General features: G+C 39.9%; 1 protein-coding gene across 4 annotated transcripts in view; it reads left to right on the top strand.

The window, feature by feature from the left end:
• Window positions 1-6,908: 6,908 nt before the first annotated feature.
• The window catches only part of KDM3A (lysine demethylase 3A), a 33,170-nt gene continuing 12,483 nt past the window's right edge, over window positions 6,909-27,595 (top strand). The window contains exons 1-12 of one of the 4 annotated variants that reach the window (XM_072862299.1): window positions 6,909-7,000; window positions 7,578-7,766; window positions 10,422-10,577; window positions 12,813-12,923; window positions 14,655-14,757; window positions 15,655-15,779; window positions 16,272-16,344; window positions 16,429-16,517; window positions 18,731-18,882; window positions 20,995-21,566; window positions 22,853-23,054; window positions 25,419-25,633. In XM_072862299.1, coding sequence (XP_072718400.1) covers window positions 7,596-7,766; window positions 10,422-10,577; window positions 12,813-12,923; window positions 14,655-14,757; window positions 15,655-15,779; window positions 16,272-16,344; window positions 16,429-16,517; window positions 18,731-18,882; window positions 20,995-21,566; window positions 22,853-23,054; window positions 25,419-25,633 — 1,969 coding nt within the window. In that variant the 5' untranslated portion in view covers window positions 6,909-7,000; window positions 7,578-7,595. Of the gene's footprint in view, window positions 7,046-7,577; window positions 7,767-8,669; window positions 8,730-10,421; window positions 10,578-12,812; window positions 12,924-14,654; window positions 14,758-15,654; window positions 15,780-16,271; window positions 16,345-16,428; window positions 16,518-18,730; window positions 18,883-20,994; window positions 21,567-22,852; window positions 23,055-25,418; window positions 25,634-27,595 lie in introns of those variants that run through there. The other 3 variants (XM_072862298.1, XM_072862301.1, XM_072862300.1) reach the window with 3 other exon arrangements.

Genomic DNA, 27,595 nt, shown 5'->3' with positions numbered 1-27,595 from the left:
TTACAGAGAGCAGTAGGAAATTACTAAGTGCTTTACAGTGATAAATACAGTGAAGCATATCATAATTACCAGTGCCAGTATCAATGCCCAGCTGCACTGCAGGCTTCAGCTTGGAATTCAGTTGCCATCCCAGTGGCATTACAACTGTCCAGTGCTCCCCTCCGCCGGGCTGGCTGGCAGTGCAGGGGAAGAGACCTCAGCACATGGCAGGAGAGCCCAGACTGAAAGAGCACCAGTAACAATCTGTAACTTAGCGCTGTACCTATTTTTTAAGTGATACTGTTGCATTTGCTCTCTCTAATTAAGCTGCAGAGAAATCACAATGTCCATTTCCAACTTCTGGACTGAGAATACAGGGGAGGTGGGAGCCAGTTTGAAGGCACAGGTGTGTCAGCTGCTTTGATTTTGCTTTGAAGATATTTTACTCAAAATCTCTACTCTTGCTTATCTATTATTTCTTGCTTTGTCCCTTTATCTGAAACAGATGACTCAATCCCAATTTAACATTAAATATCTTCTGGGAAAAATTCTTAGCAGCTGCTTCACAATCATGCTTTTTTCCTCCCTGGCATTAGGGAGCGTAAACACTTATTAAAGTTTAAAAGGAAAAGGCAATTTGAGGATTAAAATAATGTTTAATTAGTAGCTCTAATACTCCTCATCTTTCAGGTGCACAACACAAAGCAATTCATAAGCATTATTATTGTTATCCCCATCTTACAGAGAAATGAGGTGAATTAAATTATCTGCCTAATGACACACTTAGTGTTAGATTCCAGATCTGGCTCCCAGTTCTGTGCTATACCAACTAGGTCACATTTAGCAAGACACAATTTTTAAAAATTGCCAGTTCTATATTCACCAATACCTGGGATCTTAACCTTTCACTTTCTTTTTTTTTTCTTTAGCTTCAGCGATACTGAAGCTAATAGCATTACTTTAGCTTTGTTAACATTGTATCAGCAAAACATGCAGAATTTAAAAAAAAAAAAAAAGGACGCATTTCTCAGTTGGCCCTGGACATGAAAAGATACTGTATTTTCCTACTGGAATCAGAATTACCACACTAGCAGGTAAACGTACAATGTTCTCTGCTAAATACCCATTGCTCCAGTTCAAGGGAGAGTTGGTAAGCAGCAGGACAAAAGAACTAGAGTCAAGAAAGCCAGTGTTCTCTGCGGGGAGTGGAAGGATTTGCGGTGCATCGGGTAAGACTCAAGCACATACAGCCTACCCATCAAGATCACTCTCAAGCGCTTTCTTCACATCCAAGTCAAAAGGCTGAGCCTCTTTTTAAAAGAATATACATTCAAGAACAACCAAAGTTCTTGTCCAAATTGCACATATTCATAACTTACAACAATTGCTGCTTCTCCCTGTGTTCACTATTTTGTCAAGAACTACATTAAATTACCGAGATTGAAAGTGTCCCACATACTGTCAACAGAATACACGTGGTTTTGAAAAAACAAAAGCAGCACTGTGAATTTTGTCCAAATGATCCTAGAAAAGTTCAATATTAGTAAAATTTCTATCACCTAGTCTAGGATTCACTGACCTGACACCTTGCTACACGTGCCCAGGAACCTGAGTTGCCGAAATTTCTTGTTCGATCCACCAAAGGTGTAACTTTTCTCCCAAGGGAAGAAGCTCAATCACAAGACAAATTTGTTTAAAACTAAAAGAGACAGCAGGAAGCACTTGTAATAAACTTCAAGAACCTCTCTGGCACTAGCAGGGAATGGTGTAAAGGCTAACTGGTCTTTGCCAAATCCAGGTTATGTTACTTCAATGATGAAAGAGCCTGGACATTATTAAGTAGCAGAATATGAATAACATGACATGCTTTCAATTTGTTGTGAGGCTTTTGCAGGTAAAGCTAATTAATAAAGAACAATTTTCCTCAGTTCATTAAATAATGTTGCATAAAGTTCACTGCCTACCTTTACCTAACTTTCAGTGTTTCTTTTTGTATGTAGGTAGTAATATCACTAAGACATTCCTGCTGTTCTGGCAGTCTCTAAGACTTGATTCAGCTATATTCATCAAGATAATATTGATTTGCATTCTTTTATTAAAGAATGATACCCTGAACCCTTTCAGTAATTAACTCCTATAGGGAAAGGGCTTTTTTCTTCCAAAACAGACCTTCTTCATCTGCAGCAGCCAAGGAAAAACAAATTAAGCAGGTAATTAATAACCACACTTTATGTCTAATGTTTGTTCGTGGTTATTCTTTAAAGGTTATTACATTGCTCTATCTATAAATACCGGTTCAACTTTAGAACTAATCTGAAAAATTTAATATCCAATCCCAATCCCCAGACAATACTTAACATCCAATTAAATAATTAAATAATTAAATGTTAAATTACTAGTCAATTAAAATTTAATAGTCAATCCTGATTTATTATCCTAAAAGTCCTCTCACAATTTCCTGTTTCTACAGTTGTGATAGCAAATCTAAGTCCTACTAACTCATAGCTAGCAAAAGAAAAGCAAATTAGTCCCACTGTGGAGTATGTAAGGTGGTTCAGCATTTCTTATGGAATTTTTCCTTCAGCAAGTAAACTTAACTGCATAACATTATAGTGTACTTTGTGTCAAAATACATGCTTCCCTTAGCTTTAGAGAAGGAGACAATATTAACTAATGTAAGACAAATTATTTTATTTTAACTTATGGTAAAGAGATAAGCATGGAAAAAAGAACTAGTCTTGCTAGTCTTGCAAAGCTGATCCATGTGAGGCATGCTGAGGTAGCATGACTGTAACTGAGAAAAGAGCTTATACAGGTTTTTATCTTTTCATGCTATAACTGGAGCTAGAATGAATAGTAGTAACCGATCTACTTTAGCTACTTAAGGAGTAATTAACTACATCAATTTGGGTGCTAGTGAATAACAAAGCTTCTGGTAGTCCGTTATCACTCATTCTTTAGCACCGTATCTCAAGACATACTGGAGAAATGAAACTGTTAGGTAGCTTCCAAAGCCCTGTTTCTAGTTGGTATGGCTGGTATTGTAGTCTGACCATAAGCACTTTCAACTTTAATTACACATCCTTACAACTTCATCATTAATCACTAGAAGATAAAGCAATTTATATTCTTTTTCTGTGCTTGTACAGCCTCCAGTGGGGCTTCGGTTGAGAATGAAGACCTTTAAATGTTGCTACAGTATAGAGATTTTAAAAAACAGTATCCATAAGATCTTGCGTCAACCATCGTTTGTTGTAACTGCATACAAACTTGTAGGCTTATCTGGCAAATGCAGGACGAGAGCCCTGAAAAACTGCACAGAAAACATCTTCCAAGACCACAGTGCCATGACAGTTAATGTTAGTTACCAGCCCTACTCTGAATAAAATGTCTCTGTCTCACAGAGTGTCTGTGATTGGTGATATCAAATACTTCTAGATAGCGGGAGACCAATTTTAAAGTACAAATATTTGAATAGCACATCCAGATTTTATATGTGGAGAAGTAGGCTTAAATGCCTGAATGTGGAATTTTTTAGGCATTGATAGTTATAAAACTGGCTATTGAGTCTTACCACATATATTGTTAAACTCAAATTTCTCTTCACCCAAAGCCTCTTACACTTTTTTCCTAGTGATACCGTGTACAAGATAAAAGTACTGTTACTTAATGGTGGCTGAAAGGAAGAATTTATTCAAGTGTGTTCTGAAGTTATTGTTTAAAGAGCACCTGTTTGCTGAGACTACTCCTTTCTCAAATAGGAGCTAAAGGCTTACCTATTAGCAGTTCAATCCAGTTGGTAGAGGCGGCTGTAAAAAATTATGTTCAAGACTTCTTGCAGGCAGAAGAACAGGTTGAAATCTGCTGCTTTGTAGTTTAATAGGTTCTGCATATTTACAGCACTAGTTTGTTCTGCAAGTACTTCGAATGGCATTTTGTTCTTGAGAGATGTACATAATCCAGAGTGAGATAGTTGCATCTGTGCCATTATCACAGTGTTTGTTTGAAAGTTATTTCTGAATATTTTGCTATTTCTGTTGACACACTGTGTGAGTGAGGGTGGGCAGATATACACAAAATTTTTCTAGTAGACAGTAGTTTTTGTGGAGACTACTGTGAATGGTGATAAAATAATCAGGTAAGAAAAACACAAGGATTTATTTTTCTGTATTGTATGGTTAAAATCCTGGGAAGTGTATTCTAAAACTATGCAACAAATTCAGATATGTTTATAGTCACTATATAAAATTTTGTATTTTTGACTTTTTGATCCAGGACTTCACTGGTTACCCCAAATTCATAACTTTTAAAGAAGCTAGATAATTTAAAAAATATGTTTGGTCCTGATCTAACTTCTTCAAGGAATGAAGAATCCTAGGGAAGTGAAGCAAGTAGCTACTTATCTTCCCTGCTTAAAAATAAAAAAAAAATCTTAAGTTATCTGGCTTCAACTTCTACCCCCCGGGTTTTGAATACGTCTACTGTTTCAGGACTGAAAGCTTGGTTGCACTCAGAATGCGTGATTTTTGTCCAAGCTCCTGTCAACTTGTACTCTGCCTGCTTCACCATTTTCTCTTCTGGTCTGTGCTAGTTTCTTTTACTTTATATACATTCAGAATGTTGCATTTTGATCATACGACTCTTCTTATAGCATAATTTCCTATATAAGTGTAAGTTCATTTTCAAGGTCATTCGTGGACTATGTCACTGCAGCTATCACCCTGCGCTTGCTCTCTTACTCTTGGCCCTCTAGGCCAGTACCTACCCAAACTATTACATTGTAAAACACCTTTGATCAATCTTCTTGTTATTCTTTGGCATGTGGGAGCTGCTCATTCACAAAACCCCCATTGCTGTCTTTCAAATCACTCCTTAAAGCTTTCCTTTATTCTGGTGCTAACAGAAAAAAAAAATACCATTAGGCAACTAGAGTGCTACCAATAGTTTGATCTATTGTATTGACTAATATTGCTTCTTTATTGCCTAACATCGCTCTTCCTGCATGTATTAATCAGCTACTCTTCGAGGCCAAGTGTTGTGTATGCATAAAAACAAAGGGCTTTAAATAAGGAGGGTACACAACACCTATATTTTATGATGTATACCTTGCACAGCTGCTGTTACAAGAGCCTAATACCTACAATGAAACAAGCAATTTGGTAGTTCCAAATATAGCTTGCTCTATACAATCTCTTATCACAAATTCCATTTTGTAGGTCTGGTCTATATATTAAATATTTAAATCTGAGACGCAAACATACCTGTTTTTCCTTTCAGTGCCTGCTAACAAGTATTTCTTCCGGCTACATGCAGTTGCTGATGTATTAGACTCATTTTCTGTTATTCACTTTTGTTTGTTTGTTTTCCCTGCTGAAAATGCTTCATATTTCTAGTTTCATCTTGTTGCTAGGAATCACTGAAGAGGCCTTAAAGTTACCAAGGAATTTGGGCTGCCTGATTTCCATGGCATGAAGAACAGCACCTCCCTCATCACGGCGCATGAGGAATTTTTTGTGCCTTTTGATTTCATACGTGAATGTGTTTGTTTGAATGTAGCAGTAGACAAGTGAGCAGTGGAGAGTCCTCAAGCGAATTGGTGGGAAAATCTTTAAAAATGCATTTAACACAAAGGTACGACTGGCTTCTTTGAGAAAATGGAGGACGAGACTAAAATGTGGCAGGAATATCCCGCCTGCAGCAGAGCCCCAGCTGCTTTTTGATGGGGATTTTTGGAGCTCAGACATCTCTTGCAATGGGAAGAACCCCAGAGAAAGCGTAAGCTGAACACCACCAGTTTCCAGTAAACTGGATGACTCAACAGCTTCTTGGCCTTGGGTACTTTCTTCATTTTTGGTCCTCTTCCTCCCACACCCTCTGGTAAGAAAGTCTTGTGGTAAAAGATGAGTATGCATATCTTGTTAGGTCACTGCAGAATACTATCAGCTAGCTATTTACCATGTTCTCATTTTAACTACCTGGTTCTCTTAGGATCTTGGTTATAGTCTTTCATAAGAGCACACAGGTCTTGCATGAAAGGAAGAAGGGATCTGAGGTGGTGGAGGCCATTTGCTTGTAGATAGAACTACATAACCCAGCTCAGGTACAATTAGAACTTCTCTAAAGCCTGCCATCCTCCCAAGGAACCTCTAGCACATGTTATTTTTTTCCCCTGCAACTTCTCCTGCCACGCAGGAGCTAGCTGTTCCCAGTCCCCCTCAGCCTCCATGGCAGCCAAACAAGATGGTGGCCTGTGAGACGCTTCCGCCTCGCCTCCGCCCGTCCCTCGGCGCCGCCGAACCCCTAGTGCGCAAGCGCAGACGCGGCCCCCGAGCAGGTGTCAGGCCCTTCCCCATCTGCGCGTGCGCAGAAGGCTGTCCGCAGCGCCCCCGCAGGTGCACCTTGCCGATGTGCGCTTGCGCAGAAGCACCCCGCAGGTGCCCCCTCCCCCTGTGCTATATCTGAGTACGCCGCGAACCGCACGTATAAGCGGGCGTTTCACGCCTCTGGCCTCCCTCAGATCCCTCCGCCGACTCCTAAAGGCGGCCCTTATAGCTTAAGGCTCAGCTCGCCTGAGGCAGAAACACAAGCCTCGAGGCACGCTTCGGCCTAAAACATGTTTGTTTTTCCATTTGGCCTCATCTTTGGGCTCTTCGTGGACGTGGGCGGGCTGGCGCACTCCTTCACTCGAAGCTTTGCGGAAGGATACTCATTTTTTAGTCGCCATCTGCTGAGCAACGGTTTCGAGGCGTGGCCAGGAGCGCGGGCACCGCCCCTCCAGGCCAATCGCAGCGGGAGGCTTGCCGCGAGCCCCGCCCCGCTGGCGCGGGGGAGCCAATGGGAGCGAGGGATGGAGCGGCAGGGGCCGGCCGCGGGCCGGGGTGGGGGGCGGGCGCGCGGGTGAGGGGGTGTGCGCGCGAGCGCGGGGCCGAGTAGTAGCGCTCGCCGCAGCGGCTGTTGCCGGGGGCGGAGGGGAAGGGCCGCGTTCGCGGAGCCCGCTGCCCGGGCGCCGTGTGAACGCGGGGTGCGCCGGGTGGGACCGGCGGCAGGGGCCGGGGGGGGGAAGCAGGTGAGGGCAGGGGCAAGGCTCGAGGGCTGTCTGGGCGGGTAGGAAGGGGTGTTCGTGAGGCGGAGAGGCGTCCGGAAGGAGCTTGGCCCGGTCGCTTGCTTCCCTGCCTCCCCTTCAGCTGCCGCTCCCCGCTTCGGCTCCTCGGAGGAAGGGAACAAAGAGGCCGCGGGGGCAGGGTGGCGGCCGGCCGGGGTGGAAATAGCTGGGAGCTGCACTGCAGCAGCTTCTGGTATTTCCTTCCACCCACCCCCACTGAGGCAATGATTAACAGGACCGTGGGCAAAGAAGCATCCTGTGGGCGTCTGAGGGCTCGGCTTGAGCCGCTCGAAAAGAAGCGGGGGGGAGGACGGGGAGAGGAAGAAGGAAGCGGCGCTGCTCCCGCCCGCCTTGGCCCCCGCGGCTCCCTGTGAGGAAAGGCGGGCGGGGGGCGAGCCCGCCCGCAGGGCTCGGAGCGCGGCCTGCCAGCTGACCGACGCGTTGTTTTGTTTTGTTTTGTTTTTCTCTCTTCCTTCCGTCGGTTTCCTCCCTGGAGGCCTCCCGATGAGTTAAAATGGTGCTGAGGCTCGAGGGGAGCTGGTCGCTGCTCGTGGGGAAGAGATTCCTCAGCCTGTCGGAGGAAGACGACAGGTCGTGGGACACCAGTCGCATCTCGGAATGGCCCTGGAAGTCGGGAAAGATCCGAGCAGTTTCACACACGGACATATCCAAGCAAGACCTGAAGGTAACCGGGAACTTTCAAAGAGACCTTCTAAAACGAGAGCGCTTACCCTGTGACCTGGAAGCTTCGTGTGCGTGCATGCGTGGGGGTGTGTATATACACACATATATATACACACACGCTGTTGTTGGGGGAGAGAGGTTTTCTTGGGCAACTTGCCTGCTTAACATGCTTGAAAACATGTGCACCTCTGGCTAAAGCCCCCAACGTGCTTGTACTAATGCCGGAAATTACCTCAAACTTATTATAAATGTGCTTTCTTCTACCAGCATTTTGAAAACTTCAGGTTTTTATTGCACCCGCTGTGCCTAGGTTTTGTTTCTGCGTATTTCCGAAATGTAATTTAAGACCTTGTCAGTTGTAAACGATTTATTTTTTTCCAGAGATTGCAGTTAGTTATGAAACCGAAACATTCCCATGTTGATGGGGTTGGTGACTTTTCTTTCTTGCTCTTTGAAGTAGCTGGTAATGAACAAGTACTTCTACAGTCTTAAAAGACGTACCAAATTCATGTATGGTGTTGGAAGTTTCTTGGACTCTTCTTGCATGGTGGCCACTTCTTAATAATGATTACCAACGGGATTTTTAAGCATGCAATCAGTTATTGCAAGTTGAACTATGTATTTTGCGTGGAAGTTAAGCGACTTTCACAGTTTGACTGTGAAGCTCTTAGGGGCTATTTGGCAACTGTAGTCAGTAAAACTATTCAACCGTGTCTGGGCAATTACTATAGCATACAAAGTACTCGCTAAGGATGAAACTCCATTATAGTAACGGCATCTTGTTACATGGGCCTCTTACTTGTTTCTCCAAGGACTTTGGTGGCAGGCTGTTCTTTGACAGCAAGAACAGTACCATCTTTCAATTAAAACTGTTTCCTTGCCTTTTTTTTTTTTTAACGGGAAGAACTTTGTGACCTCTGATTAACTGAAGAAACACCTGCTCCATGTCAAACAAGAAGAAATAGTACGTGTTTCTAACTCTTTTTCGAAACTGTAAACTTTGTTATGAAGAGTCCCGTGTTGTTAGAGGCCGAGAGTCTTGTTGTGGATCTGCGTCAGGGGTGGAGCTTTCTCCATCTTTGGCCGGCGGGGCTGTGCCCATGCCGTACTTGGAGTGAGGAGGAGGATGTTGCTGCTGCATAAAGCTCTTCTAAAGGACCTTCTCTGGGACTTAAAAGGAGAAGGAGCAGGTGCTGTTGGGGACTTTACTGTGAGCCTTGTAACTGGTTAGGGTTCTGCCAGAAGCGATTGACTTAATGCATTCTCCAGTGAAAGTGTTAAAGAAGTTGCAAAGTAGACAATCGAGGCGTAGAGAGCTTTTGTACCACACGAAATCTGCTTTCCTCTCTCGCAGCTCTGTGGACGAGTAATGTATCGTTAGACCCCAAACAGTAATAGATTGGGGAGAAAAAAGTCTCTAAGGGAGTAGAAATATTTAGTCTTTTTGTATAGCATCAGGAGCAAGCTAGAGAATAGATGGACTGTCAGCTAGTTTTGAAAGTATTTTCTGAACTGTATTTTCCTGTTTGTGCAGTGTTGATACTACGGGCAAAACAAGCCATTCTGGTTCTGGTGCTTGTGTTATTTGCTTATCTATTTCATTGTTTTTGTGAACTTCAAAATGACTAAATGCATTTCTGCACCCATTAGTTTTACAACTCCTGTCTGTGGTAATGCTGTTTCGTGTGCATGCTTTTACTTGCCTTTCCCCTTAGAGGGAAGCTGAACACAAGGGAATGTTTCTAAGATTCACTCAACTGAGGTTTCTCTGCTCTTAGGGTAAATTAGTTAAATGTATTTAGACTGGATTGTTATATTTTTATGGGAAGAGGGAGTGATTTTTCTTAGAGTAGTGTTCTCTGCCAAGACGTTCCAATTCCTGTATTCAGGCAAAGCTGTATTTGTGGTCTTTCCCAATCCTTTGTTGATCTTCCTGTACTGCCTATGAAAGAAGGGTAATGCCGTCCCAAAGAAATTGGTCAAGCCACCATGTTTTTGCCATGAAGTGACAATCGCTTTCCTCTTGAAAAGTTTGTATAGATGCTTCAGAGATTCATAAAGATAAATACCAGTTAAAAGCAGGCAGCAAATGACCTTCTTCACGTTATATAATTTGATCACCTTTACTGGCACACTGCCATTTGTGCTTTCAATAAATTAACTGAAGTTATTCTTTGGGACTCTTATTCTTAAAATATTTCTGGAAAACCATCTTGTTTATTCAAGTACTCTAGTTTAGAGTTTGTGGAAAATGCTTGTGCCACTACTGTACACAGTCCTTTAAAGTTTTTGGGGTTTTTTGCTGTGTTTTTTCCCTGATTGTAAACACTAGTGGCAGAGTTAACACATTTAACTGCCCTTGAGCAACAGAGGACTTTGAGTTGTGGAGTTAAATAGGAATATTAATGTTTTATGCGACAGTAATGATGACAAACCAGTTAACATTGACTATCACTTACAAAATACTAGGTCAGCCTGGGATGCTTTAGTGATTGCTTGACTGTATGACAGAAAGGCAATAATCATGTTTGCATTGTAAGTACTTTTAATGATTTTTTTCTTTTTGGAGGAAATTGGTGTTTGTTTATCCTTTTTCATGTTGTATGTGTCTGAATTTTATGGTTAGTCACTCCTTTGCTTTGTTTTCTTTCTGTAGATTTGTGTAGAATTTGATGATGAGTCATGGGAAAAAAGAAGATGGCTAGAAGTCTACAGCCATAAAATGAAAGCATTTCTGGTGGAGCAAAAGCTGGTACTGGCTGAAAGAAAATCTCAAGCCAGTTCTATGTCTCCTGTCCAGTGGCCTGCAATGGCAAGTATACGCTTGGCCTAACTCACTTTGGTTCTGCAGTTCCATCTTCCAAGGATGGTGTTACAAGTGTGAATTTCTCAAGTACAGCTTCACTTGTGTACTCTTATGTGTCATCTGAAGGGAGGCTAAATCTTTGTACAGCTAGAGCTAGGCAGAGCTTGTAAGCATTTAAAGTTGGTATGTTGTGCCTGGAGATACAGGAATGTATTTTTAGGACTTTGCTTCCCTCCCAAACCACTGTTCTGTACAATGTTAATTCCTTCTCCCTCTAGTGTCATGTTTCTTCCTTCTTTCATGAAATTGCAGTTAAGAATAGAGAGAAAAAGGGTAAATAATAGGTTTCTAAGGATAGCCTGTATTTTTTATATTAAATTCTTATTTTACTCTGCCTCAAGTACGGTTAATTCTTCAGTGATTCTTGATCTGAGACAAAAATAATTTAAGTGACTCTTATGTGATGGCTGCCTGGCACAGATGATTTGTGAAATTTGGATTTTATGCATATAAAAACCAGAGCTACACTGTACAAGCTAGAGAACTAAGCTTTCTGTAACTGCCATGCATGGCTGGCTAGGCAAATTAGCCAGTAGAGGTGAACAGGGAACATTTCTTAATGTATTCATTCAGCCAGTATAGTTTACTTCACTGCTTTGGATACTGCTACTCATAAAAGTAGTTGTGAAATCAATGAAGATGTAAACTTGCTGTACGTTAATTATGCTGAAGTTGTAGTCCATGTTTTAATACCCTTAACTTTGCTAGGTATAAAGTATGCAGTGTAATTCTTATGCTGAGTTTTAGCTGAGCTTTTTTCTTAAGCAAAGCTAATCTAAGCAGATATTTATTGGAAGTAGGGCCAAATAGGATGGGAGAGGAAGTGGAAAGATGAATCCTTAATTTTATTTCCTGACCTGTGCATTAATATCAGCAGTTCTACTAGTAGATTTTGCTGATACAATGTTCTGAAAACCTGCTTATTTAAACTTAGCTGTTGTCCCTTTCCAAGTATCTGAACAGTTCTTACTGGATACTTGTCTTCAATTTATGCGTAAGGTTTTCCTCATGATGTGTTTGATCTGTCAGTTCATGCGGTGTACGTGTTCCAAAGCTCATTTAGCAGAGGAATGTTGTAGGATAAAAGTAAAGCACAATACTGGAGCTTGCCTTGTCAAAAAAGACTTTTTCTCCCTTTACCACCCCACAAGGTGGGAAAGAAATGGTCACAAAAGAGGTGTGTGGATTAATTTATTTAAATCTTGATCACAGCTTATTGATTCAAGTATATGGGAGAGTCTGTTTCTCACAAATGGAATAGCTTTGCAGAACTCTTGTAATGCTCGGTCACTCCTGGAGAGACTCTTGTTCCTCTTATGGTGATACTGCCCCTTTGCCAATGCTGTCCTAACTGAAGTGAAAACAACAAAGGGGAAGAAAGTCTTTGCTTGCTCAGTCCTTTGGAAACCCAAATGCATACTCTATCAGAATGATTTTCTGTTTTTTTCTTTTAAATGGGGCACAAATGTACCTTTCACATAGGAAGGAGTTATTCTTGCCACTTCTGATGTTCCAGGCTCCTGATGCCTACTTGCTCAGAGCTGTTACTGCAGGACCAGACAAAATTTAACCTTGAACATATTAGGAAGAGTTCACAAGCTTTTAAAGGAAACTCTTGTTTCTTGCCTGTTCTTAAAGCCTTTGGTATACCTGAACATAACTTCAACATTGTACTGCAGTGGTATAACAACTGTGAGGCTATCCAAGTCATCATATGCGCCTAAACTAAGGCTTCAGTATATTCTCAATGTTGCATGAGCTTTGAGAACTTTAATGCAAGCCGTGCAGCAGGCCTTCATTGACTTGCTAGTTATTCCCCCAATCTACCGTAAGGGAGGGTTTTTTGTTAACGTATCCACAATCAGAACTCTTAGTATTAGTAAATTCTTCATGTTGAGATGAATGATTAATGATTGTTAATAACAGCCACCTGAACTGGATTCCTAACTCATTCTAATAAATGAAATTAATTTCAAGTATAGCAAGTATAGTCCAGTAACTCCTTTGTTAGGCATGTATTAGAAGTTTTATTAGAAACTTGCTTTGTTTCGAGGGTTGCATGTAGATGTGGTATCTTAACAGAGAAGTAGATGCAAAACTAAAATAATTTTTTAAATGCACATGAGGAATGATGAGATCTTCTTACTCTGTTTCTAAGAAAATGTTTATCACTTTTTCTAGACTTACAAATCCTTAGTGGACAAAGCTGGTTTGGGATCAATGGTTTCAGTACGCTATCTCGGTGAAGAGAGATGTGTTTTTCTTTCTAAAGACCTTTTGACACCCATTCAGGTAACCTTGTATGGCATTATAAAGATGGGAGATAAATCTTTAATCTTGGTATTTAAGATACATCTAGTTAATATATTCTAAATGCAAACTTTAGATGGGTAAAAACTTGGAGTAGGTGTTATTGCCATAACTCATAAATATCAGTTCTGAGTGTAATGTATCTGTTGATTAAAAACCTTCTGAAGCTGATCCAGGACATGGTCACTTAAGAGAGCTGGATGAGGGAGAGTGCTAGGACAGTTATTCGTCTCAGGTGACAGCAATTGCATCATGTTGATGGTGGGGATAATCTGGAATAGTTTCCCTTTGTTCTTGTGACATGACTGTTATTACTATGAAAGGAGTTGCAGGGATATCTGGACTAAATCTTGCTGTTTAATAGAAACACATCACTTCTAATCCTAAACAAATGAGCAATTGGGCAGGATGTAAATGAGATGGCTGAATTACAGTCCCTGTATTGAGCACCAGGAGGAAAGTTTGTTAGTGAAAATTAAGTAGAGACGGGTTGAAACAATTGCCCTGTGTGACTAACTGGTCAGGCATTTTGAAGAATAGTATCTGCTAACGATAAAGGGCTTAACCTTTTCAGGAAACTACTCTCAAGACCTATAAACAGTCTGAATAAAACTAGTAATAGATGTCCCATGTTGAGCCTGCTAGTAGTGCTATCATTAGTGTTCTACTTTGACTTGTTAACAGTCAGCAAATAGACAGCTCCTCTTGAGAAACTAACAAAAGAATCACTTAAAGGTAAATTTGAGTTGTAAATTGTTGTCTTGCCTGTGTTGGCTCAACAACAGAGTAGAGATTTCTTTATGTAGAAGCCTAATCTCAATACTGCAATGGAGAAGATTGCTTTTCTGGCATCTTGAATAACAGTTTCTTGACTACTAGCTCTTCAGCCTTCTGCTTCTTACAAATACCAGAGCAGTGCTTGGGACAAAAAACAACAAAAAACCAAACAAACAAAAAAAACCCCCAAAAAACAAACCCACAACAAAAAAACCAAAAACACCAAACCCCAAAAAACCCCCAAACCAAAATAAAACAAAAAAAACCCCAAAAAACCCTATCAAAACCTTTTTTGAGCACTCTGAGTCATTGGTAAAAACTTGCTCTAAACCTTCCATTTCAGAATCGATTCTAAATGTTGTTAAGCAGCTTGTTTTAGATAACAATCGAGAAAAAAAACCCTAAAATATAAATACATGATGCTGAATAACTATAAATGATTTAGATGTAGCTGACTCTGTTTGCACTCATATGAACGTTTTATAATGGTGTCTTGAGATGGACTGGATCCTGGCATTATTATCCTAAATAGAAACATAAAACTTAAAATATTTGCATTTACATCTGTTCAGGACTACTTATTAGTTGCTGCTTCTGAGAACTTAAAATCCTAAATTAAAAAATGGATGGTTCAATTAAACTTAGTTCTCATTAGCAATGTAGTAAAACAAAGCCAGATTGTTTTCAGAACAATATTAAAGTGGACCTGGAGAGCTCGCTTCAGTCTGGCTTGCAAATAGTTGATCCAGATTAGTGGTAAGGAAATGATGTCTGCCTCAATAAATACAATATCCTAGGAGCTGAAGGAACATAGAGTAATGAGAAACTTGTTGGACTTGTATGAATTGCTGTTATCTTGTTTCTAAATATTATAGGGTTTTGTTAATCAAAAGCATTATGCTTAATACCAACTTCTATATTTTTTTGCCGAAATAGGATGTGGACAGTTCCAGGCTTCCTCTTAAGGATGATCAACATGTTAATGAAGAAATTCAGGCTTTGGTTAAGAAACACCTAGATGAAACACGCTTGGTACAAGGTACAAGCATACTCTGTAGCGGAAAACTCTGGCAGTAAATACTCAAGCCAAAAAGGAAATCTTAGCAGTGATGGTGTAAATTACAGTAATCTGTTTTAGGGATAAAAGCTTTTTTAAAGTACTGATTCCACTTTTTTTCACAGCAATGAATGCAAAATGTGAAGAATTGGAGATTTAAGTTTCAAGTATTTCCTTTGTAAGAGTGAATACATAATTTAGGCACATATAGATGGCCTGGCACTTGTGAAAGAGATATCAAATATGTAGCAGTCCTCACTGAAATTATTTGGAGTTGTTTATTGTTTCAAGTAGCTTGATTTTTTTTTTCAGTCTGCTGCTTGTTTATAAAAACTTCCAAGGTAAAGTTTTATATAGAGACTACTTTTTTTAGTCAAGTTAAAATTGTTATTTTTAGATTCGCCAGCTTCAAATTCCTAATTACTGGTTTCATACAAGTATATTTGTAGTCATATCTTTGCATATGCAAGAAATGTTTTTCTTTTATGGGAAGGTAAATATTTCAACTTAGAGTTGTCATTTCCAATACTGTAAAGAGAGGAAAAATTCACATCTAATCATTGACTCTTCATTTCCGTGTCCACTGATCTGCCTCACTATCTGGAATCTGGAGGTCAGTCTGGCCTCTGCTGCATGTCTTAACGTCCAGAAAACTTCATTGAACTATTCCAGGAAGGAGGGAGCTGGAACATAGTTTTATCATGCCTTCCCCCTGCCCCCCCCCCAGCTATGTGGAAGGTGTCTCAATGTTCTCAGTTTGTTTTGTTTACTTTCATCTTGCATGCAGTACTGTCAGCAAATTCATGTTGGCAACTGTGATGATCTTCATTCTCCCTTTTTCTTAAGCTCCTTTTTCTTGTATTTTTTTCAATTTTTAAGGTGGAAAAAATATCATTGGTTCAAAAATTAGAATTTATAGCCTGGATCCATCTACTCAGTGGTTCACAGCTGTTGTTGTCAATGGTAACCCAGCTACAAGAACTCTAGAAGTCAACTGTCAGGAGGTAAGAACCAGTTGCTGGGGGTTTACAAACGGAGATGGGGAATGGGTGAGAACTTGTATTTATATCCCCACCAACACCATTTTTAATTCCGTCCTTACCGTAATAAGCTTAAAAATAATGGGGATCAGTGTAGTGCAGAATAATCTATTACCCTAAAGTGTTTCTATATGCTGCTGGTAGAATTATCAAATAACAAATGGCCTTTATGCAAAATGAGGGGGACCTGGAATCTTTATTTGAAGAGTGAGGCAAATGTATGACCCTGGTTTCTTTCCTTTCTATGCTGTGAAGGCAGTGCTTTGAAGCAGCAGTTTATATGTGTGTTTTCATGCAGAGACACTGTCACAACAATATATTAAATTCAGCTTGGTATTCAAAGAACCTAGAAGTTAAGTGTCTGAGCTTAGTGTGTACCACAACATCTAAGATAAATACAAACAGTAACTTTCACCTCTCTAAATGGCTGCTTCTGTGTTTTTTTTCCTTTCCAAGATTCCAGCTTTAAAAACTCTAGATCCAGAGTTAATTCATGTTGAAATCATATATGACAACAATGGAAAATGTGGTAAGACCTATTATTGTTTGTCCTTCAAACACTAAGTAGCATATTTGTGATAAATAGACTAATCTTGATCACCTTCTCTTCCAGATAAATCTAAAAAAATTGGGGGCGTGAAAAGAAAGTCATCTGAGAATAGTGGAAGTGTTGATGCTAAACACACAAAATCTTCTCCTGAGGTAATGTCTTACAATGTTATATATGACTGTTATGTAATGGTTATGTCATTTCTCAGAACACTCTTGAATAAGGATTAGATAGGAAAGTGGAATAATAAATATATAATACCTGGGAGGGTGTGTTGAGTTCTTTGAAACTTGTCTAGGCATGGGTAAAACGTCTTGCCTTGTGATAATTGGAGAAAAAGTTACTGAGCCTTGAAGCTTGTTGGTTTTTTTAGCTGTGCTTTTTGCCCCCTCCTCCTGCTTAGGAGTTAGCCTGCCTGGTCATGTATTCTGTAGTGGGAGAAAACGCAAAGCAGTTCTCAAGTTTATAACCTTTGCTTTTCACGTTCGTTCTTTAACTATTTTGTACTTAAACCCAAAACCTTCAGCTACACCTGCATGCTTTGAGGATTCAAGCTACACAAGCAGCAGTCTGGAAGAATGTTGTTTCAGTACAAAAATGGGAATATGACTACTTTTCTAGTACTTCCATGTCTACATTTATTTCTTTTGTGAGTGACCCGCCAAGTATCACTGAGATCTAAGAAAACTGTCTCAAAGGTCAAAACAAGATCTGGGTAACTTAAACATAGAAATGCAAATGAAAAATAATGGCTTGGCTAAAGAACAGTACTTCAAACTTGCCCTATAATTTTGACCCAGTGATTCAGACCAAAAATTGCATTTTAGGCAGGAGTAGCCTTCTGGCAGCTCTAGAGTGGTGGTGGAGTGGGAGGGTTGGGTTTTGTTTTGGTTTTTTGGCTTCGTGTTCTTGGCTTCTGTGCAGTCAGTCCTGTGCCGAGTCAACCGTGTGGATCTGGCTAATGACTGGATATAGCTATTAGAAATCTTTTATGGCTTCACAAAGATACAGCATGAGGTAGCAAGTACAGGATAAGATTCCTCAATGAAAAGAGTGATCTGTCTTGTATGTACTGCTGAGGAAGAGTGTGCAACAAATCAGCATGAAGTAGCTAGTGCATTGCAGTCATACTCTGCTTATGTTGTTTCTATAGCTCGTGCTTGAGTACCTTTAGCATCTTTCAGGTGCTCAGTTTGCCAGTCTTTGGCTTTCTGCCTATTCAGCCATTGAGCAGCCTGCTTGATACATGCAAAGCTGATCTTTATGTCATATGACAAATGTCCTGCAGAAGAGTTGTGATCTGAATTCATAGCTTGTTTCACCATAGTTTTTCCTTAAAGTAGGAGTAGTCTAATTTTCTAGTCTGCCTTCCTTCAGAGAACTGGATCCTTTATCCCTTTTGTACTCTTTGGGAAATATCTTACAACTGTTTTCTCAAAATGGTTACAAGTGAGTGTACTTTCTAATAAGGAAAACAGAAGCTCTTTTTGTTTCTCTGATTTTGGTAGATGTGAATATATGGGAGTGATAAGCTGAAGCCATATTTTTTGTTTTACTTAGTATGTGATAGTACTCTCATTTCTAATATGGAGTTAAATAATTCCAGCATTTTTCTGAGAGCTTGTCTCAATGCCTGACAGCTGTGTTATACCAAAGCAGAAAGGAAATATTTTGGAGTTGATGGTAACAAGTCTGTAGTGTAACTTTCAGCAGTAAGGTGAGCCTGTGGGAGTGGAGTATGGATGTTAGAGCTGAGGAAGGAGCCCCACAGAAAACTACTGTTTTTAAAGAGACTTGCTAATTTCATAGGCCTGTTTGTACTCCGAAAAGAACTGTAGATTTGTAAGGCTGGTGATTCAATCAGCACAGGGTTTCTTTACTTAACACTTCCTAGAATCCTGGTGCAAAGTTTTCTCACTATAGGGAAGTTCACATCTAGCTCTTTGGTAATGTTGTCGGACTAACTTCACAGTTTTGATTTTTCTCTAAGATTTTTCGCATGAGCTCTGAAAGCTATTTCTGAATTCTGATTATTGCAGTTATTTTAGAAAGATCATTGCACTGGAAGTTATGAAGAGCAGAGCTTTCTATCTTCCTTTCCACCTTCTTAATACACCTTCATTCCCTACAAAAAGTTTGTTAATTGGGGGAAAATGAATTAACATGAACAGTGTTTCATGGAACTTAAAAGGTTTAAAAGGACACTCTAAGGTCTTTCCAACTTGTGGAATGAGTGAGGAATGTTCTTCAACGAGCTTTAACATGGTGGGAAGGGCATTAATGTATTTTTCTTTCTAAGCTGAATGCTGCAAAGCAGTATTTCTTTTATCCTGAGTTTTCCTAACTGTTAAAATCTCCCTTACAGGTTTCTCACAGTCAGGGACATGTGCAGTCAGTGCCAACAGTGTTGGGTGAAGCATTGCTAGGATGTACTCCTGCTAATAAGGACCAAAGGCATCAAGGCCTGCCCCTTCCAGCTAACTCGCCACCCAATCTTGGTGCAGAAACTCCTCAGGGGTAAGGAACCAGTTTATGCTTATGCAGACTTTTCCTCCAAAAATAACTCCAGTTCTTAGCAAAACAAAGTCAGAGGTCATTTTAAAGAACTGTAGTAACTAGTCTTCTGTAATATTGGCATAGAAAAGTGTTAGACTTAATTGTCCTGGATACATAATGTGCTTGATTATGCCATATTTTTTTTTAATAGAATCATAGAGCAGTTTGGGTTGGAAGGGACCTTTAAAGGTCATCTAGTCCAACCCCCCTGCAATAAGCAGGGACATCTTTAACTAGATCAGGTTGCTCAGAGCCCCGTCCAACCTGACCTTGAATGTTTCCAGGGATGGGGCATCTACCACCTCTCTGGGCAACCTGTTCCACTGTCTCATCACCCTCATTGTAAAAAATTTCTTCCTTATATCTAGTCTGAATCTATCTTCCTTTAGTTTAAAACCGTTACCCCTTGTCCTATCGCAACAGGCCCTGCTAAAAAGTTTGTCCCCATCTTTCTTATAAGCCCCCTTTACGTACTGGAAGGCTGCTATAAGGTCTCCCTGGAGCCTTCTCTTCTCCAGGCTGAACAACCCCAACTCTCTCAGCCTGTCCTTGTAGGAGAGGTGCTCCAGCCCTCTGATCATTTTCGTGGCCCTCCTCTGGACCCACTCCAAGAGGTCCATGTCTTTCCTGTGCTGAGGGCTCCAGAGCTGGACGCAGTACTCCAGGTGAGGTCTCACCAGAGTAGAGTAGAGGGGCCAAATCACCTCTCTCGACCTGCTGGCCACGCTTCTTTTGATGCAGCCCAGGGTACAGTTGGCCTTCTGGGCTGCCAGTGCATGTTGCTGACATTATCTTTGAGGTAGTTGCCCTTCAGTGTCACAAGCCAATGTTACTGCTTCATTGTACCCATCTGTAAACTGATCAGTTGGTTATACATAGGTGTGGTGCCTACTTGTTATCAAACGCATTCCTCCCCTGCTCCCAAGAAAAATAGAACACATTCAGGCAGGTGTCCTGTACACTAGCTTCTTGCAGATCAAGTACAGGTCCTCAATTATATTTCTGTTGAACACTAGTGACTTTAAACTTCTTTATTACCTGTAGGAGGCTAGAAATTGTCCAACTGGGTGTAAAACCTTCAAGTACAGAGTTTCCCACTCCAAACTTCCCTTGAACAAATTTGAACTGATACTGCATTTCCACTATCAATCTAGCTCTAGAAGTCATGTTGTCAATGCATTTTTCAATCAGATAAATGTCTCCAAAATACAAACTTCTATATCAGCTGTGACAGGAGGAAATGCAGTCGGGGCCTGAGATGAAGGGTATGTTTTATTAAATTCTCTGACCATAGCAAATATGGGAACTGTATTGCTATGGTCACTGTAACTGTTTTCCTGAGTGTAATCACAGCTCCTTCCTAACTTGCATAATTTGAACCTTAGCATATTGTGTTTGTGCCCCCCAATTCTGTGACAAAAATGAGCATATATGGTAGAAATAGTGTGACAGGGAGACTCAAATTTTGTGTGTTAGCTTTAAAAGAAGTGGTATAGGGTTTCTCTTCCCCACTTAGTTTTGTGTATGTATCTCACAAGATAAATGCAGAAATTATGATTTTTTTTTTTCATTTGAGCTTTTTGTGTGGGAGTGGTTTTACTGCCTTTAATGTAGACTTGTAGTGCCAGCCAGAAGTTTCTTGAGAATTAGAATCTTCTCACACAGACATGCAAGTGAAATTCATTGTTATACAGCTGTTGCATGGAGAAAATGAGAAAGTAACTGCTTAATTGTGAGAGAAGGTAGTGGAGTAGCTGCAGTAGCTAAATTTGTATGTGCCTACATGTGTGTACAGCTTTATCATTCTATCCAACTCTTTAAAAAAATAAAAAACAAAAAAAAGCCACAAAAAAACAAACAAACAACAGAAAAGCCCTAAACAAAACCCAGAATTTTCAAAAACACAAACCTGTTTAACCTCACACAAAATTTAAAACCTTGGAACATCAGAATTCAAAGTACATGATTAAATTTCTTCTTTCAAGCTTTAAATGTGACTAGATTGAGCAGCTGATGCCCTGATTCGTTTGACACCTTTTTCTTTACCTAATTCTTGCATGTCTTGTGTTTCAGCACATGTAGACGAAGCTTACCGGAAACTCATCCTTCTTGTCTTAATACTGGAATTAAACCATTGAAGGAAGATCTGACGGCCTTTCCTAAAGCGGGGTTTATATCTAAAGAACAAACGCAGAATCTCAATGATCAAAATGGTAAATATACCTCTTTGACAACCTCAAGATCTTCATCTTTGACTGATTCAGCTAATGAAAAAGGAGTCAACCTGAAAAATACAAATGAACCTCTCATGAAGCCCACAACAAACTTTCCAAAAGAGTGCATTTCTGTAAAACAGTTGCAACATCTTAACTCTTCCATAGCAATACCCAGAGTCAGTAGCACTCTTGAACTGCAGCGGACTTTAGATTGTAGACCCTCAACCTCAGATGCTCATCTTCTCTCTTTTACTGAGTCTGGAGTTAAATCACAAAGCAATTGCAATAGCCAGAACAGCCACAAAGGAAACAAGGTTGATGAACTTATAGACATGGAAATTTTTATTAGAAGAAATTCAAATGAGAATCTTTATGACAGAAATGAAAATGAAAGCTTTTGGACTGGAAGTGCCAAGGTCCAGGATAATAGTAAGTATTTTTAAAACTTCCTGTCATTTGAAAGTCCTTGTAGTTTGTGTGACTACATACAAGTAGGTCCTCTGTAACATATGCAAAATTAGTAATTTAAATTGTGTGAGTAATTTGGAATTTGAGTCATTTGTGGGTTCACAAATGTGGGTCACAGGAGGAATGCCATAAACTTGAGGAAAAAGTCCTTTCCTGATAAAGGAAAAGGACTAATCATGAATTTCTAGAAATAAGTTGTTACAAAATGTATGCAAGAACAGAATGACAAAATGGGTTACAAAAACAAGGTTCTGTTTGGAATGCAAATGCTGATGGCATAATGAGACCGCTTTTTTTAGCGATGGTCCGAAATTTTGTAAGCATGGTGAGAGATGGAAGTTGTTCTCAACAAAGCTTTGTTCGAGAGGGGCTTTCATTTAATAACTGTTCTGAAAACAAAACAAACAAATCCAACCAACCAACAACAACAAAAAAATCAAAACCCACCCAACCCCAAACAACTCACCTTGTTTCTGTGTTTTCTGTGGCCCGGTTCCACTTGGTGAACTCTTCACTTTTTCCACATGGGACAGAATGGGAATGGCTGTAGTTGTTTAAGGAGCTGGACTCCTGATGTTATGCGTTGTGCTGTGCATCAGGTGGTATAGCTGATCATTCAGGATTCTGGGAATCTCCCTACACACTCACCTCTTCTTTCGTTCCAATCTCATGTTGTTTGGTCTTGGATTACCATGTGCTATTCCATAACTAACATGAGTACACAGTCAGCCAGGCAGTCACTGTTGTGCCCTGCTAGGCCTCACACGCAACGTGGGAGGAAGAGACATGGTTGGCATCTGTTACAGTAAGATGCTGAAAGCCATTGCATCACGAAGGGTGAGAACAGGACTGGGAAATGGCCAGGTTGTACTTCTGTCTTCATTACTTGTGAAATGTGGTTGCCTCATGCCCTGGTCTACTCAGTGCTCAGGTACTCCAGCCCTGATGGCTGAAGAACTTTCATTAAAAGCAGACGCCCTTTCAAAATACTCCCCTGTGGAGGAGCAAAAGGAGCTGTTAAACTTGGGTCCACAGACTATGACACCAGTGGAACTATAGCTTGAGAAAGTTTCTACTGACCTGAAAAGAGGTTTCTGCCAACTGCAAGTATTTTAGCATAACTTCTGTTTCAGTGTAATGTGAAACTTAGAGGAAAAGTTGACATGGATCTTTCCCTAAAATACATTTGCTTGCATCTTTATATGAAAAACTGAAGCTTGTCTAATCTACACTACTCTTCCCTGCAGTAATTGTTCGCAAGTCAATTTTAGCAGATGCCTCTAAAGTGAAGAAGCTGCAGCAAAGTGGAGAAGCATTTGTACAGGATGGTTCCTGCAATAATATCGCACCTCACTTGCATAAATGCAGGGAATGCCGTTTGGACAGTTATCGGAAGAACAAAGAGCAAAGAGACTCCACTGTCTTTTGTCGATTCTTTCACTTTAGAAGGTAAGAACAATTTTCACTCTATATGGACCTTGATATTCTTTAAATGTGAATAACATGCCCCATGTCCAAGTGACCTTTTTTCCTTTTCTGAAAGGGGGGCTGTTGAGTGCTCACTGTTAGCTATAACATGGATCTTCATCTTCCAGGAGAGATAAAAAACAGTTATTTGGTGAAAGTGGTCTCACTTAGGTCTCTGGTTCAAAACTGCTAGATGTCAGTGCATAGCTGTTAAGCTATAAGTCTAATATACCTGATTAATGAGAGGTTGCCTGTGGTTTTTTTAGCCCTTAGACATTTTTTAACTGCTTCATTTGAGTAGAAAATATTTTGGCAGGACTTCGAGCTCTTTATTTTGCTATTCTGGGCTGAGTGCCAATGGGATAACATGAGTTTAGTTTGAGTGCTACAGCTCAGTAGTATTGGAGATAGTAGTGAGAGGGTAGATTCCGTGCATGTCTCCCAAAGTTTAGTGGTTGGACATGTGAAATGTTAGACATATATCCACAGCTGTGGAAGAGTTGCAGTAAGCAGCCAGGGGCTTTCAGCTGGAGTCACGGAATAGTGATGGGCAAGAAATAATTCACATTGTGTTGCTCCATTCTTTGCTCCACTTTACACTTGAGAGTTTGTGGCACTTCTTTAAGCTTGCTATAGAAGTGTTTAATTGGTACACTCACTGGGTTTCAGGAGGGCAGATAGATGGGGAGGGTCAGCAAGGCAACTTCAAGGAAAACCTCCTGACTGTGGAGTGGTGGTTGCTCTTCCAAACCTGATCTGCAGCTTCAGATCCATTATACCCCACCCACAGCCCCCAGAGCCTGATTGAGTTGAACAGTCAAGGTCTTTTGATGTTTTATCTCTTTAGCTCTTAAGACACCATGAGGAACCTTTTCAAAAAGAGTGTTAAACTCTTACTTGAAGTCTATCTGTAAGCCCAGGGTGGATGTTGTCAAAATGCAGTGTCTGGCTGTTTTTTAACATGTCCTTTCCTTTGTTTTCAAGTTGTGTAAATTTTTTCCATGAGCTATTTGATCTCGTGTCCAGATGTTGTTGCATGCTTCTTTTTATTTCCCCCCACACCCATTTAAGCTTTGAGGCATGGACTGTGTTTTATGGGAAGAAAGTAACGCTTGTGATATTAGAGAGGAAAAGCAAAAATACTATTACCACAAGGGAGATGGGAAGCTAGCTTATGCTCAGTTTTCCTTTTGATTTTCAGAGGAATGACTTTCTCTTGAGTCTCTAGGTAGAATGAAAAGAAGCTATAGGCCTGAAGACCTTTTGAAGAGAGAAAACTGAAAGCAGAAAGGTTACAAAGATTGTGGGGAAAAAAAAATACTCTTCCACTCTTTCACTTGTTTCTTGAGGTTTATTCTTCTTCCACTGCAACACCATCCCCCTTGCATGTTTTGTAGCTAAAGGTTTAAAAAAAAAAAAAGGTGATGTGTTACCAATCTGTTATTTAACCTCAGATTAGAGATTTTACTATAGTAAATCTTGGGATAATATGACATTAATTGAAAGGTTCAAAAATGCGTGAGACCAGAGTAACAACAGACAATGCTAATTCATCTTCTCGGTAAAAATCCAGACTTGCAGTACAGTTCAAAGCAGTTGGATCCTTCATTTTAGAACTTGAAGCTGATGGAACTGTCTCTTTTTATTGAATGCGAAATCTGTAAAGTCTGAAGATGGCGTTTGTCTGGTGATACCAGTTGCCAGCATGTGTTTTCTTGCCATGCTTAACATTACAGTGAGCACGTTGTCATCAGAAGTTGACTTCCCTCTACAGCATTTAGTAAAAAGGTTCCTGAAAACATAAGCAGAACTCTTGATGTTTTTTATTTAATAAACTCCTAACAATACAGATCTCATTCTTTCCACCTACTCAGAATCACTCAAGAATATCTTACTCAAATTTTGCTGGATTTTTTTGTCAGCCACTTCCAAATTAATTGTTACTGAAATATATTTAAGGTGTTCAAATGTCTCGAGTTGTACATAGTTCTAGATTAAATTCTTACTGTTACCTCCTCTAGATGTGATCCTTAATGCCAATGCATTTTAAAAATTGTGTTAACCTGATTTGGTTTTGTGTGAATTAAAAAAAAAATCTTTAGTTAAGAAAAAACTGCCTTACTATAAAAAAATTGTTTTGAGGTTTTTTTAAACAAGCAGTACATTAAGCACACTTAATGCTAATGACAAGTATGTTTACCCATGTCTGTTGCTACCATTAAGTGTTAAACTCATTGACATACAGTATACATGTTTACAGTTCAGGCATGGGCTCATTGGAATGAATGTAAACTAATAAAACATTTGAGATGATGGATTTTTCTCCTTTCCCCCCTCTTTCCACAGGCTGCAGTTTAATAAGCATGGAATACTGCGTGAGGAAGGCTTCTTAACTCCAAATAAATATGACCCTGAGGCTATTAGCTTATGGCTGCCTTTATCAAAAAATGTTGTGGGTCTAGATCTCGACACAGCGAAGTATATCCTAGCCAACATTGGAGATCACTTTTGTCAGCTAGTTATATCTGAAAAGGAAGTTATGTCTACGATTGAACCACACAGTAAGATCAATTTGTATTAAAATAATCTGTATTTTAATAGCTTTATGTGAAACTTTAAGCTTCTGACCTGTGTGAAAATATATTGCATGCATTTGGAAATGTCTTCTATGACTTCAGTGTTTCCCTGTCTTCTCAGAGAGAGGTAATGGTTAAGATCCAGTGTGAACTACTGTCAACAACTCTTTGCTCACAGGCAGGGGGAAAGGGAAAAGTAATTCTACCCTTCTGTATGTCAGAAGACTTTTCTCAATTTATCAAATTACTTTTCCTGTTGCAGAGAGTGTAATTCTGTTATGAAACAAAGTGGAAAAAAAAAAAAACAGCAGGCAGCTGACAACAACCTATTCTTAGCATGTCAATGAAATAAAGCTTTCATTTTGACTGCATATATTCTGTTAGATTGCTTTGGTCCTATTTTGTTGTTCTTGCATAATGGACCTAATGCTGCCTGTCAAGTCAGTAAAGAAATATTTTTGCCTCCACCTGAAATTTTCCAGTAGGACTGTTTCAAGTGAGTATATGTACAGCCTGACTGGGAATAGACCAGAGAGGTGCTATTGATGGGGTAACTGACTGCAGAGCTTTATCAGTCCCGACAGGGCAAACCTTGCATCCTCGAACACAGGTTTTTGGCCACATCAGAACCTTTTTGTAGCAAACGTAAGCAGACAAATGGGGAAGGTTGTGATCTTGCATTATCACTTCTCAGAGTACAATGACTCTTAAAACCATATTTGTTTTCTGGATTATAACTACATGACAGAGATGCTGTACAGTTTAGAAGACTGTCTACCCAATGTCTTCTGCATTTGGGTAGTATTGATGTTATGTAAAGATCATATCAGTTTACCAGTCACTCCAAGGTTTTAATAGAAGAAAAAGAACTGAACAGGCTTGAATGCCCTTCAAAAGGGGAGGGAAGACTCGAGATATTTCACTTGCTGTGGGGTCTTACCCTGGATTACTTGGAATCTGCAAGCTTTGCTCTTTGCTTGAACTGGAACATATTCAGGCCTGTAGAGCCAAAGTATCAATAGCCAAAGTGAGAGGTACAGCCTGGAATACCAAAACACTTTTGGAAGGATGAAATTTTGGGTGGAATTCATGAAACAAAGAGGAAGTGTGGTGGTTTTTAATGGCAGAGGATGCATCTGTTAGCATACCTACCAGAAACATTGTCTGCTTAAAAACACACACACACCCCTGAGTTCTGGAGTTGGTTTGAAAGGAGCAAAGTGTCATGAATTCCTCTTTGATTGTTTATTGCCCTGGCTGGTGAGAGTAAGAGAACTCAATTGCATTAAAATGGAGGATATTTTTAATGCCCTGCATAGGAAAGAAGTCATTTACAGTCTAGATATTCATTCTTTGAACAGTTCAGTGAAAGAGTGCTCACTCAGTTGGCACAGGAAAAAGGTAGATTCTCCTCCACCCCCATTTAAAGTTACGGTGAACTTTTCTTGGCAGAGTTCAGTTGGAATGATACCTTTTCATAAAAACTCTGGCCCTGACAAACTGACCTTTTCCAAAATGTCAAAATATTTTATTCAGGTACTACTTTTTAGTGGATCATTTATGTTTGAATATTTTTGGACTCCATGGTACGTCTCAGGGTCAGCCCTTCTCTCTTTTACCAGTGAATTACTGGACTCCCGTATGTAAAGCCACAAGACAAACAAGTGTGAAGGAGAAAATTATTTGGGAGAGCTTCCTTAAAAAGAGTTCCTTAAAGAATAAGTAGAAAAGCACAAGTGAAATTCTTCTGGTATAGTAAAAGATTGACCAGTGTAGAAAGAACAGCTTGTTAGGTCACATTGTTATTTGGCCACCAAGTGCCAAAAGGAGACCTACAGAAAGAGGACATGGGGTCAGACTACAGTGAGGAAACAAAAGAATAGGAGGAGTCAAAAAGGATGAAATCAGAAAACTGAAATATGAAATGACATGCAACAGATAACAAAA

The sequence above is a fragment of the Ciconia boyciana genome, chromosome 5, assembly GCF_034638445.1.
Source record: "Ciconia boyciana chromosome 5, ASM3463844v1, whole genome shotgun sequence".
NCBI lineage: Eukaryota > Metazoa > Chordata > Aves > Ciconiiformes > Ciconiidae > Ciconia > Ciconia boyciana.
Note: the sequence above shows the minus strand (reverse complement) of the source record. Positions and strands in the feature narration are given on the sequence as shown.